This window comes from Eptesicus fuscus, chromosome 17 (assembly GCF_027574615.1).
Source record: "Eptesicus fuscus isolate TK198812 chromosome 17, DD_ASM_mEF_20220401, whole genome shotgun sequence".
Taxonomy (NCBI): Eukaryota; Metazoa; Chordata; class Mammalia; order Chiroptera; family Vespertilionidae; genus Eptesicus; species Eptesicus fuscus.
In genome coordinates this window covers 33,943,225-33,956,489 of record NC_072489.1, presented here as the reverse complement: position 1 = coordinate 33,956,489, position 13,265 = coordinate 33,943,225, and the positions used below count along the sequence as shown (strand labels likewise).

The following is a 13,265-nucleotide window of genomic DNA, read 5'->3' as shown; positions in this document are numbered from 1 at the left end:
CAATTTTGTCATTTATTTTCTTGGTTTCTAAGAGTGCTGGGATACACATGTGGAAGACATGTAGAAAGCCAAATATAGATATTTAAGTAATACATGAACACATTAAGCCTTTATTGAAAACTGTGTATATAGTATTGTTCAAAACATCAGGTACATGAAGTATCTAATACCACATTTGTCATCATAGTGCCGTGGGAGGGAGAAAAGACTTGTTCATGACAATATAAATTATAGTCATAAGTAGATTATTCTGATTTCCTAATGAGTAGTGAAGACAGAAACTATGGCATTCACAAAAAGCATTCACTGATGATTGAGGCAATTGAGGATGACTTCATGAAAGATCTTGGCCTTGAATAGGCAAGGACAGTTTTAAGTAGAAAATTATGAACAGAATCATGATGGGGGTAGGAATAACAACACCTGTTAAACAGTAAATAGACTAGATGGGTTGGAATAGAGTGTTTATGCAACTAACTAGTAGAACTTGGAGGGAAAATTAAGGTACTAAATGATGGACTCTGAATATAAAGTTAGAGAACAAAGGTCTACTTGTTTTTTTTTACTTAGTCATTTTGTTGGGTGAACAGAGGCTGATAAATGCCACAGCAGTTTAGAAGTTCAACTAAGATGGAGGCTGTGGGGGGTGTTTCTCTCTTTTCCACATCCCACACAGAAAAGGAAAACAGGTCAGGTTCCTGAGTGGAGAAGCTGGGGATTAAGAAATAAAAGAAAGAAAGAGACAAGACGCAGAAATAGATTTAAAAGCTGGGAGCTGGGTGGGATGCTGTCACTCTGATGGAGGGACAGACACCACAGGTGACACAGCGCATTTATTTATCTTCCAAAATACAAGGGGGTTTCACCAGAAAACTTAGAATCAAAGGAGCTTGGGAGGGCCCAGGTCCTATTCATTCCCTCTTTCCCAGTGCTAGACTGGATTTACATCTCAAAGCCCTCTCCTGACACCTGGACAAAGGTAAGTCAGAAACTGATAACACCCCCCTGCCTTCTTGGGGGGGCGGGTGTAACCTGGACACGACTCTGCCAGTGCCTCAGGCTCAGCTGACAATTTTTTTTTTTTTCAGCTGACAATTTAAAGAATGTCCATGTGCCTTCCCAGGGGTCCCTCTACATCTCACCCTTTTTTGTTTTTTAAGCTACTATAGTAAAAGTAAAATCTAAACATTAATAATAAAGCTCTAATATTAAAACAATTGCAAACAATGCCAATGCAAAACAATAGAGAGAAATTAAAACTATGGACGTGTTAACATTTTTAGCTACTAAATGAAAGAAAGTCTTTTTTGCTGCTGGTGTATATTTACTCAGAGTCCTTGGACTTGGCTGTGCAAGACTTTGCAGAAGACTGGCAGCTAACAGATGCTAGCATGAGCAGGTACATGGTTGAAGAAGTAGCTTCCACTTCTTGCTTTTCCACAATCTGCTGTGCTTCAGTCGTTAACTTCTTCAGATGACTCCATGTTGGCACCTCAGTCCCTTGCGTAGCTTTCAGTTTTCTTCTTCTACCTCTTTGCTGTCATGGGGCAGCTCTCAGTCCTTTTGAGTGAAGGGACACAGGAGCTTCTCTGAGTCCATTGTGGTGATGGACGTAACGCTCTGGCACCCAAATTGGCTGCATTGCTCCTTCTGGAAAGATATAAAACACAACCTCTTCCCCACGTTATTACTGAATCTGATAATAACTCTTGTCTGGTTTATGCTTCCTTCTACTTAGCTAACTTGGTGGGGGCTATTGTACAGGAGGCCTGGTGCCTTTTGGCTACTGTACGATCCTCTGCATTACAATTCAAAAATTTTAAAGTATAAAAAGCATGAACGAGCCTCTCTTGAGTTGACATATAACATCTGTCTCCCCCTTTTTGTTTTAATAAATGATTTAAGAGTATGATTGGCTCTTTCCACTATTGAATGATATTCATTTTGTCAGATTTAATTAGGTTTAAGTCCTCATGGATTTACCCCTAAAGTTGGCACAGAGAGGTGGATAACAGACTGAGGACATTACTGCCATTAAAAACATAGAAATTGTCATTTTCTAATAACATTTTAAAGACTGAAAATTAAATGAAAAAGTTCCTCTGAATTAGTGTGCTCTATAGTAGCTGTTTCAATAATTTTGGCCATACTTATCACATAAGTACTATCACTATAGATTGATGGGCTCCGTAGCAAAACCCGTTAAGGCATAAATAGGAGCTTGTATTTCTACTGAAATATATGGGGTTTGAAGGATCTTTGCTCCCCTGCTGCAGTAGATCCAGCCTTTCCAGCTGGATCCATCTGTAAAAATGGTTAATGCCTGAGGTAAGACATTTCTTTTAATTTGGCAGTTAATACCATTCCCTGTGTTAGAAATAAGGAAAGCCCCTAAGCCAGGGTTCTGGTAGAACACAAAACATCAAACATTTTGACTTCTATGCAGAAGGGTGTGCACAGATGGTCTGGAAGTGCGCACACACCGACCTTCCTTGCCCTTGGTCCTGTGCAACCTGCAGCAATGCACAGGTGCTGACTGCTAGCATGGCAAGGCGTCTTTACCATATTTATTTCTGGACTATTTCGCCTCTGTTCTTGTGGGCCACGGCTTATTCTGTGGCTGTAGTAGTCCTATCAGGTCCTCTCTGGGATCCGTTGTTGCAGGAATCCATATGGTTTTTTCTGAAAATATACAAACATATTCTCGACCAAAGGTTAATAAAGAAATCTTTTCTATAAATTAGACTTGGGATCCTTTTTATTTTTGTCCAAATGATTTTCCTTTGGCTTATTTTGACATCATAAGATTTTGTGAGTGTCTTGTTATCAGCATTAAAAATGAAAATTTTTTAGTAAAAATTTTAAAGCAATTAAGGCTTGATGTAATTTACTTACAGGATATTTCTTACAGGATATTATTCTACTATCTTTTTTTGATTAATTATTATGAGGCTTTTGTAAAATTTTTATTTTTTAATGCAGTCTTGATAATCTTTTTAATTTTTGCACAGAAATATGACTGCTTTGGATTCAATAACATGTTAAGCAATTTTACTAAGAGATGAACCATGAATAAAAGTTTTTTGTTAATACTTCAGGAACAGTTTTTTGTCCAGTACAATTACGTTTTTATGAATATTCATTTATTTCAATTAGCCAATTTAAATTAATCTGAAATAAAGCTTATTTTTTAACTTCACTTGTCCTACATTATGGACAATAAATGACATTAAGTTTCTGCTATTAACCTTTAATTTTACATAAAACTTATCAAAGAGGGAAAAAACACAAATTACTTACTTTAGTTTAAGAGGCCAAATATATAGGCTTTCAATTACAATCCTTACGGCATTTGAAAGAAACCTTTTTTATTTCCTTCCAGAATAATTTTCAGGCTACGGAGAGTTGCATTTAAGAATCTTTGTCTTTCTCTTTACAACAAGCAACCTGTAGGGCTGCAGCTTGAAAGTCAAGCCTCAGGCGACTAGCTAGCTATATTACAAGTACTCTTACAGTAAGGCTGACTACTAATTTACTTTCAGATTTAACATTTTAACAACAATTTTAGTTTACACTGTAAATATTACTGTAAGAGAATTCAAAATTTTAAAATTTCTCCTTTTTATTAAATTTATAATTATATTTTTAAAGTATCCTCTTAGGCTTATTTGCATATACAGAGGGATCATGGGAGGCCTTCATTAACTTTCATAGAAGACTTATTTAAATTGCTTATAAAGACATTGGCTTATTCAAAGGAAGGGGGTTGGCCTTTGTTATTTCAAGATGGCGGCCCTAAGCCATGCAGCCATCATGGTGGCTGCTCAATCTGTTCTTTTAAAAGACAGTCAAAAATCACATTGCAGACAATCACTAGCTGTTTCTGGTCTTTATTAGAATTGTTTATAAAATTATTGGCTTTTCATTTAGCTGAAAACCTTGATTATAATTTAATAAGCTAATTCATTTAAGCAATTAAAGTAGGTATCTTCATTTAAAGTAAAGCAAATTTAAGTCTGAATTCACAAGCCACAAATGTTGCCCCGCCTCTAGCTTAATTAAAAAATGCAGGCGTCTACAATAGTGGCTTCTAATCTGTTCCTAGATTTTACTTGGATTCAATTACTTATGAAAACATTGGCTTCTCATGTAATTTAATTTATATGACACCTTGATTATATTTTAAAAAGCTAATTCATAAAGTTAAGTAGGTATCTTTAATTAAAAAAGGCAAAGAAACTTATTCAGTAAACTTATAGGTTTGATACTTTATTGGTCTGATCTAAAAGCATACTTTTGTCTTTCTTGAAATTCTACTGCTGTTGAAAAATTAGGCTATATTTAAGAAATATATTGTTTTTGCCCTTTGTCCAGACAAAAACCTTTATAACATTTAATATATGTATATAAGTAAAATATATTAATTAATTTTTATTTGATAAAACTTTCCATGCGATTTCAAGTATCAATCGGTTTAATTAAAAAATATTTCTTCTAAGAGAGAACAGACTTTTGAAAAACATTTTGGGGCCCATGAAATGTCTAAAAGTCACTCTCAGTCTTGAAATACACTTGGAAAGATCAAATATATATATATTTATATATATGATTTAAAGATTATATACTTAAATTATCTTAAAGAATATCAATTACATTTAAACTGGATCACAGAATTAATCCTCTTTTTTTAATTTAATAAATCTTTATTGTTCAGATTATTACAATTGTTTCTCCCTTTTTCCCCCATATCTCCCCTCCACCCGGTTCCCACCCCTCCTTTGCCCTTACCTCCCCCCCACCCACGCTGTCCTCATCCATAGGTGTATGATTTTTGTCCAGTCTCTTCCCGTACCCCCCACACAGATACCCCTTTCCCCCTGAGAATTATCAATCCACTCCCATTCTATGCCCCTGATTCTATTATATTCACCAGTTTATTCTGTTCCTCAGATTTTTAATTCACTTGACTTTTAGATTCACTTGTTGATAGATATGTATTTGTTTTTCATAATTTTTATCTTTACTTTTTTCTTCTTTTTCCTCTTTTTAAAGAATACCTTTCAGCATTTCATATAATACTGGTTTGGCGGTGATGAACTCCTTTAGCTTTTTCTTATCTATGAAGCTCTTTATCTGCCCTTCAATTCTGAATAACTTTGCTGGGTAGAGTAATCTTGGTTGTAGGTTTTTGCTATTCATCACTTTGAATATTTCTTGCCACTCCCATCTGGCCTGCATAGTTTCTGTTGAGAAATCAGCTGATAATCGTATGGGTGCTCCCTTGTAGGTAACTAACTGTTTTTCTCTTGCTGCTTTTAATATTCTCTCTTTGTCTTTTGCTCTTGGCATTTTAATCATGATGTGTCTTGGTGTGGTCCTCTTTGGATTCCTTTTGTTTGGGGTTCTCTGTGCTTCCTGGACTTATAAGTCTATTTCTTTCACCAGGTAGGGGAAGTTTTCAGTCATTATTTCTTCAAATATGTTTTCAGTATCTTGCTCTTTTCTTCTGGCACCCCCATAATTCGGATGTTGGTATGCTTGAAGTTGTCCCAGGGGCTTCTTACACTATCTTAACATTTTTGGATTATTTTTTCTTTTTGCTTTTCCGGTTGGGTGTTTTTTGCTTCTTTGTATTTCAAATCTTTGACTTGATTCTTGCGATCCTCTAGTCTGCTGTTGGATCTCTGTATAGTATTTTTTATTTCAGTCAGTGTATGCTTAATTTCTAGTTGTTCCTTTTTCATATCCTTGAGGGTCTCACTAAATTTATCGGCCTTTTCTAGAAAATTATTGAAAAACCTTATAACCGTGGTTTTGAACTCTATATCCAGTAGTTTGCTTTCCTCCATTTCTTTCATTTGTGACCTGTTTCTTTGTCTCCGCATTTTGGCTGCTTTCCTGAGTTGATAGAGTGGCTTTGTGTGCTAGGTGTCCTATAGGGCCTAGTGGCTCAGCCTCCTCAGTTACCTGAGGTGTACACTCTTGGTGCACTCCTTTGTGGGCTGTGTGCACAGTCTTGTTGTAGTTAAGTCTTGATTGTTGTTGGTATCACTGGGAGGAATTGACATCCAGGCCAATTGGCTGTGAGGATCAGCTGTGTCTATGCTGGAAGAACTTCTGTGCTGGAGACACCCTTATGAGGCAAGACTTGCTTCAGTGGGGCTTTGGTGCTCACTGAGTCTGCCCCCTGAGTGTGTCCCTTATGGATCTGAGGAGTTGTAATCTGGATAGTCCTACTCTGACCCCTGGGTACACTGGCTCTTGGATCTCTAAGGAGGTGCTAATTTAGCCTCTGCCTGAGGCCACCCAGCAGGAGCTACAGAGAGATCTGCAGATTCCTCTTCTTTGTTTGGGTTTTGGAGGTGCCCAGCTGAGGCCCAGCTGTGAAGTAATGCAAGCTGCTGCGGGGACTTGGGCCTTCTTTTGGATGTACTGGGTCTCACTGACCCAGCTGCATTTTGTTAGGTAAGTTTAGATTTCAAAGGACCAGGCCATTCATATGCAAAAGCCTCTGTGCACAGCTTGGATGGGGTGGAGTCTCAGGATGGAGCAAACAGCAATGGCTTCCCGACAGCCCTGCCCTAAGAGGCCCCCGGGTCTCAGTGTCCTTGGTAATCGCTGCAAGCACTTCTGAGAGAAAGCCGCCCTCAAGTTCCACCCGCTGCCAGACAGTCCAGTTTCTCCCCGTATGAGTCTGGGTCCCCAGTGTCTCGCCCGGAACTGGAGTTCAGAGCAGTCGGGAGCTTGTGTCTCCCTGCGGATTGAAAAAGCCAGCCGCGTACTCAGATGCCAGTCCTTTCTGCGCACACGTGCCTCCGTACCACTGCACTTTACTTCCGCAGCTCCTTTGAGGCTTATTGTGTTTTTCTCTTCCCTTCTAGTTGTAGAATTTCCACTTAGCCAGCCTTCCTGTGGTTCTGGATGATGTCCATTGTGCCTTTTAGTTGTAGTTTTGAAGTTGGTGTGCGAGGCAGCAGTTCAGGTGTTTACCTATGTTGCCATCTTGGTTTCTCTGAAGCACATTGGTTCTTAGTACTTTTAAAAAATGCTGTTATTACTAGGACATGATCAACACACATTTATACTAATCCTTTAACCACTCTATAACTAGCATGCTGTGTGATTTGGATTTCCTTGTAGAACAGCAATACCCTTGACAAACAGCAAGATTTTATATAATCACAAGTATTTTAGGAAAATGTAACAAAAATTTAGGTAAATTCATGACTTAGCAGAGCACCTTCATTTCTAAAAATGTTAACTTATTTGAAATGTGAATGTTATTTATAGATTATTTAAGACTCCTTAGTGATCACAAACTTTTATCATATAATTGGGGAAACCAAGGTAATATGTTTGCTGGTTAGAGTATGGGTTCTAGTGTTGGACTGCCAGGATTGGTAAATATTGCCTCTTTCATTGGCTCACTTTTAACCTAAGGCAATTACTTAGTCTGAGCTAAATTTCAGTTTCTTTTTCTATTATGGGGAAAAATTGTGTGTATCCCATAGACTCACTCTGAGGATTCAATGAGTTAATCTGCTTATGGTATTTTGACATAATATTTGGCACACTCAGTAAATGTTTAACTGGTTACCTAGTATCAGGAATTGACTTTATGGGGGAGCATCTCAGAACAATTTGAAATTAGATAGGTTTGAACACCTATTGTAGATACCTGAGTAATTTGAAGGAAGTTAGGCACCTGTTTTCAGGTACTCTGTTAATTTAAATAAATTCCAGTTGTCTATTTCTTGATATCCTTAATTCCTCAGTCTTTCATCTTGAGGTTTCATCTGTACTTATCATGATCATTCTACTAGGAAAGAGATATCAAGTTGGACCTTAGAGTCTCATTGCAGCAGTGTGAGGCTCTGTATATATATCTTTAATTATATACCCTATTTTCTCATTTCCCCTCATTTTTCACGAGCTGGTTTAAATTGCTCTAGTTTCTGTGGAGTAGACCCTCAAATTTTTCTTTACCTAAGGACTTAAAACGGGCAAGGATGAGGTCAAGGGGCCTAGAATATTCCTGGAAAATTCTTGTGTATCTGTTCATTGCTTTTTATATTTCACAGATGCCTCTTTTGAAGTGCCAGTAACTAAATATCAAACTAAAGAAGGTTGCTTGTCCCCCCCTTCCTCCCCAGGCGGAGAAGTTAATGAAGCAAATTGGTGTGAAAAATGTGAAGCTTTCAGAATATGAAATGAGTATTGCTGCTCATCTTGTAGATCCTCTTAACATGCATGTATGTACCTTTAATCTTATTTAATATTTTTTTGGGGGGGGTCTAGAATTTTGTGTCAGTGGTCCCAAAGGCCATACCAGGTCTGGTGATTCTGTAGGAGAAATCACAGCATTCAACATAGTGGTACTCACAGACATGGCTTATTACAGCCAAAGGATACAAGGCAAAATCAGCAAGGAAAGAGGGTCATGGGATAAAACGATAAAGTCTGAAGGAAATCAGGCACAAGTGTCCAAGACTCTTCTCCCAGTAAAGTCACACAGGATGCACTTGATTCCTCCATTAAGTTGTAAGAACCCATGTAAAATGCTATCCATGGGGAAACGCATTAGAGACTTCATGCCCAGGGTTTTAACTGGTTGTGTAGAGTTTGTTTTTCTAACATCTACAAAAGTTCTGAAAGAAAATAGGTATTTGCCACAAACCAAATTGTTTGCACCAATAGTTTAGGCACAGTGAACTGTTCTTATCAGGGAGTGATGGGAATACTCTTAAAACTAAGTTCCCATACTCCAGCCAAGGACCTGCCTTGCAAACATAAGGATAATAAATTCAGTCCTGCTGTGTTAACTTATTTTTGTACACATTTGTTGAGTTAAATTTGTGCTTTTTTATATTTACCTTTGTAGCATTTAAAATATATTGCTTTAAGTCATGTGGATATTTGATTTGGAATTTAAATCTAAATTTTTATAATGAAGTATGGTAGGCAACACAAGATTTTGAATCCCGGTTTTTCCATTCATGGCCTTGGCAAATTATGTCCTCTTTGAGTCTCAGTTCCCTCATGTATAACCCAGGGAATTATTCTGGATTAGACATGTATAATACTTGCTCTGTCTACTTAAAAAGGGTTGTTTTGAGGACCAGAGTAATGTAATTCATAAATTCTAAAAATCTTATGTGAATATTTTGTAAGAAGAGGTTTAAATACATTTTGTAACAAGAGGTATAAATAAATAGAATGAAATTTGATATTCCCAAATCTAGAAAATAAAAATCTACAATGTCTGTTATTATCTGTGTGCACAAAGACATACATAACCCAGAATTAATCCTCCATTTGAATTTGATTTACAACTTCTTTTTTTAAGTTGTAAAGAAAGTAAGTCTGTTGTAAATATTGCTTCTGACTGGCACCATTTTCAGTTATATTAGAGTTAGGTTGATTTTTTTTTAATGGTCTTTTCAGTTTATTTAAAAAAAAGTCAGAAGGCTTTAAAATACACAAACTGTGTCTATTTTGTTTTTATTTTTTTTAAATATATTTTTCTTGATTTCAGAGAGGAAGGGAGAGGGAGAGAGAGAGAGAAACATCAGTGATGAGAGAGAATCATGGATCAGCTGCCTCCTGCACACCTCACACTGGGGAACGAGCCCACAACCCAGGCATGTGCCCTGACTGGGAATCGAACTGTAACCTCCTGGTTCATAGGTCAATACTCAACCACTGATCCATGCTGTCTGGGCAAACTGTGTCTAGTATGAAAGTATTTGTCCACTATTTACTATTCATAAAGATAAGTTTTAATACTATTTTACTTTTGGTTAATAAAATTCAGAAGTCCATTTGGGTGGCATAGTTTTTTTTTTTCTAAAATTCACTCCTGCCTTGACCGGTTTGGCTCAGTGGATAGAGCGTCAGCCTGCGGACTGAAGGGTCCCGGGTTCGATTCCAATCAAGGCAATGTACCTTGGTTGCGGGCACATCCCCAGTAGGTGGTGTGCAAGAGGCAGCTGATCGATGTTTCTCTTTCATTGATGTTTCTAACTCTCTATCCCTCTCCCTTCCTCTCTAAAAAATCAATAAGATATATTTTTTTAAAAATTAAAAAAAATAAATAAATAAAATTCACTCCTATCATGCTTGACAGCATCATACTAGTATTGAATTAGGTACACGTCTGGTGAGCCCTTCTGGATCAACAATGCTGAATTAACTGAGCTGGTTGTCAATCTTCTCGGCAGGGTGAATTCAGCTTTTAAAGTCCCTGCAGAGTTTTGAGTGCCAGACCTAGTGCTTTTTTCTTTTTTTAATAGTAGGTAGTTGCGTATTAAATTCCTTTTTGCAGTGTCACAGTACTTTAATTTCATTATTACTATGAAATGTCTTTACTCTCATTAATATGTAATTTTAATCTTTTATTATTTATATAAAATTATCAGAATAAATGTTGCCATTGGGGGAAATTTTAAAAAAATATATTTTTATTGACTTCATAGAGAGGAAGGGAGAGGGACAGAGAGAAAAATTAATGATGAGAGAGAATCACTGATCGGCTGCCTCCTGCACGCCCCTTTCTGGGGATCGAGCCCGCAAGCTGGGCATGTGCGCTTGACTGGAATTGAACCAGGGACCCTTTGGTCCACAGGCCAATGACACTCTATCCACTGAGCGAAACCAGCTAGGGCTGGTGGAATTTTTTTTACTTAGGTGAGTAAACATTAGTTGTAAAATTCATGTTGGCCTTACCTTTTACCAGGTTACTTGGAGTGATATAGCAGGTTTAGATGATGTCATTACGGATCTGAAAGACACTGTCATCTTACCTATCAAAAAGAAGCATTTGTTTGAAAATTCTAGGCTTCTGCAGCCTCCGAAAGGTAAAGTATATTTGCTACAGCATTAAAAATCTTAGAACCATTGAAACTTTGTCATTACAGAACTAACTGGTGGATTTGAAGTTAGATTTTTCGAGAGAATGCTGAGATCCAGTAAACTAACAGTTTTCATGTAATTGCTCATTCTTTTTGTGTGTTTTTTCTTAATGTATTTAACATATTTATTCTCTCATTCTCCTAGAGTACAATTATTTAAAGATTAGAGCTCTGGGATACCATACTTCCCTTTGTGCTCCTCAGATAATTTCCTTAGCTCCTCCATGTAGGTCTGATGCAGCTTCTCTATCTGCTCCAGGGTTGGGTTCAGAGTGATGAATTGGGATTGGCTGGCTAACAACAGTGTGAATAGGTTTCCGATATTAATTGCTCATTCTTTAGCTTCCCAAATTTAGATGATGTTAACATTGCAAAATAATTATTTTGCAATGTTAATGTCATTTCAAACTCATTTATTATTTCCAAATAAATGGAAATTGGGAAAATCAAGGTTAAAAAATATCCAAAGTCACAATGTGGTATTTTTTGTTTGTTTTGTTTTGTTTTGTTTTCAAGATAAAACTTTTTAAAAAAATTAAATTTATTGAGGCAACATTGGTTAATAAAATTATATAGGTTTCAAGTGTACAATAAGACTTCTTTTTATTATTTCACAATTCTAGTGACTTTTTCCCTTTTAATTATTTCCACTTAATTATTAAATACACCTTATTTTTAAGGGAAATGTTTCCTTGTCCTTAGTTAGTAATTACTTTGAAAGTCTTGGAACTCAAGAATTGAAAGAGATGCCCAGCTGTGTTTGGCTCAGTGGTTGAGCGTTAACCTATGAACCAGGAGGTCATGGTTCAATTCCTAGTCAGTTCACATGTCTGTATTATGGGGTCCATCCCCACTTGGGGACTTATAACTGCATCCTTAAATGTAATGCCTATTGGGAATTGAGCCTGCAACCTGGGCATGTGCCCTGACCTGGAATCGAACCGTGACCTCCTGGTTCATAGGTCGACGCTGAACTACTGAGCCATACCAGCAGGCAGAAAAAAGTGCCACTTTTAAATAATATTGCTAGAATCACTGATAACATGCCAGATAAGAAAATATGAATATTAGTGAAATTTAACATATATAAGGAAATGGGGATAAAATAGTTGAATGATTAATTATAACGCTAACACTTAAGTAATTATCACCCAGGTCAAAAAGTGAACATTGCCTGGCTGGACATTTTTATTGAAGGGAGGAGGCACAAGATGCTATAATCCAAAATACTTGTCATCACTGACACTGAATATAGAATATGGCTCCTTCCTTTTCTACTATTAAAAAATATGAATAAAAACAAGTGAATGTTGGGAAACATTTTACTGTGGCTAGAATTAATATTATGTTGATTATCACAAACTAAAGCAAGTATCTTGTTCTCTTAAAGGAAATAATAAAAGAACATGTTTATTTCCAGGTGTTCTTCTCTATGGGCCTCCAGGCTGTGGTAAAACGTTGATTGCCAAGGCTACAGCCAAAGAAGCAGGCTGTCGATTTATTAACCTTCAGCCTTCAACACTGACAGATAAGTGGTATGGAGAATCTCAGAAATTAGCTGCTGCTGTTTTTTCTCTTGCCATAAAGCTACAGCCTTCCATCATCTTTATAGATGAAATAGGTATGCTATGTCTTCTATGGTAGCAATTTTAAAATGCAATATTTAAGGTTGGTATTTAGATGATCAAATTGAGTTTTGTTTTTGTTTGTTTTCTTAATATATTTTTATTGATTTCAGAGAGGAAGGGAGAGGGAGATAGAAACATCAATGATGAGAGAGAATCAGTGATCGGCTGCCTTCTACACGCCCCCCACTGGGTATCGAGCCCGCAACCCAAGCATGCACCCTGACTGGTATTGAACCATGATCTCCTGGTTCAAAGGTTGATGCTCAACCACTGAGCCATGCCGGCTGGGCCAAATTGAGTTTTGACAATTTTTAGGCCAAATTATTAAAAACAAAAGCGATAACCATCATAATATGCTATGCATAATTTCTGTTCATTATCCTACTGGATAGCTTTTTCTGTTTTCCCTCTTATAAACAGAATGCAGTAGACATCCATGTACATGTTTCCTTAAGCACATATGTTTGTCCAGGGTAGATATCAACTAGTAGTTGAACCATTAGGCTGTGTGTTGTGTTGTCTTCAACCGCACGAGGACGACCAGTTCTTCAAAGTGGTTATTCCTGTTTTCACTTTCATTATTGTGTAGTTTGTATCCCTCGATACCTCCTAAAAGTTTTTTTGTCAGATATTATCATTACTTTTTGCCAAATTAAATAACATAAATTATCTCATTATTGTTTTAACTTGGGTTTCCCAGCTTACTGTTAAATTTGGGCATCTTTTA

General features: G+C 36.9%; 1 protein-coding gene across 3 annotated transcripts in view; it reads left to right on the top strand.

The window, feature by feature from the left end:
• Positions 1–13,265, top strand: part of ATAD1 (ATPase family AAA domain containing 1) — a 50,255-nt gene that overhangs the window by 17,934 nt on the left and 19,056 nt on the right. For all 3 annotated transcript variants that reach the window (XM_054729071.1, XM_028127615.2, XM_028127613.2), the window contains exons 3-5: positions 8,154–8,252; positions 10,736–10,856; positions 12,331–12,531. In XM_054729071.1, the coding sequence (XP_054585046.1) occupies positions 8,154–8,252; positions 10,736–10,856; positions 12,331–12,531 (421 nt within the window). The remainder of the gene's footprint in view (positions 1–8,153; positions 8,253–10,735; positions 10,857–12,330; positions 12,532–13,265) is intronic.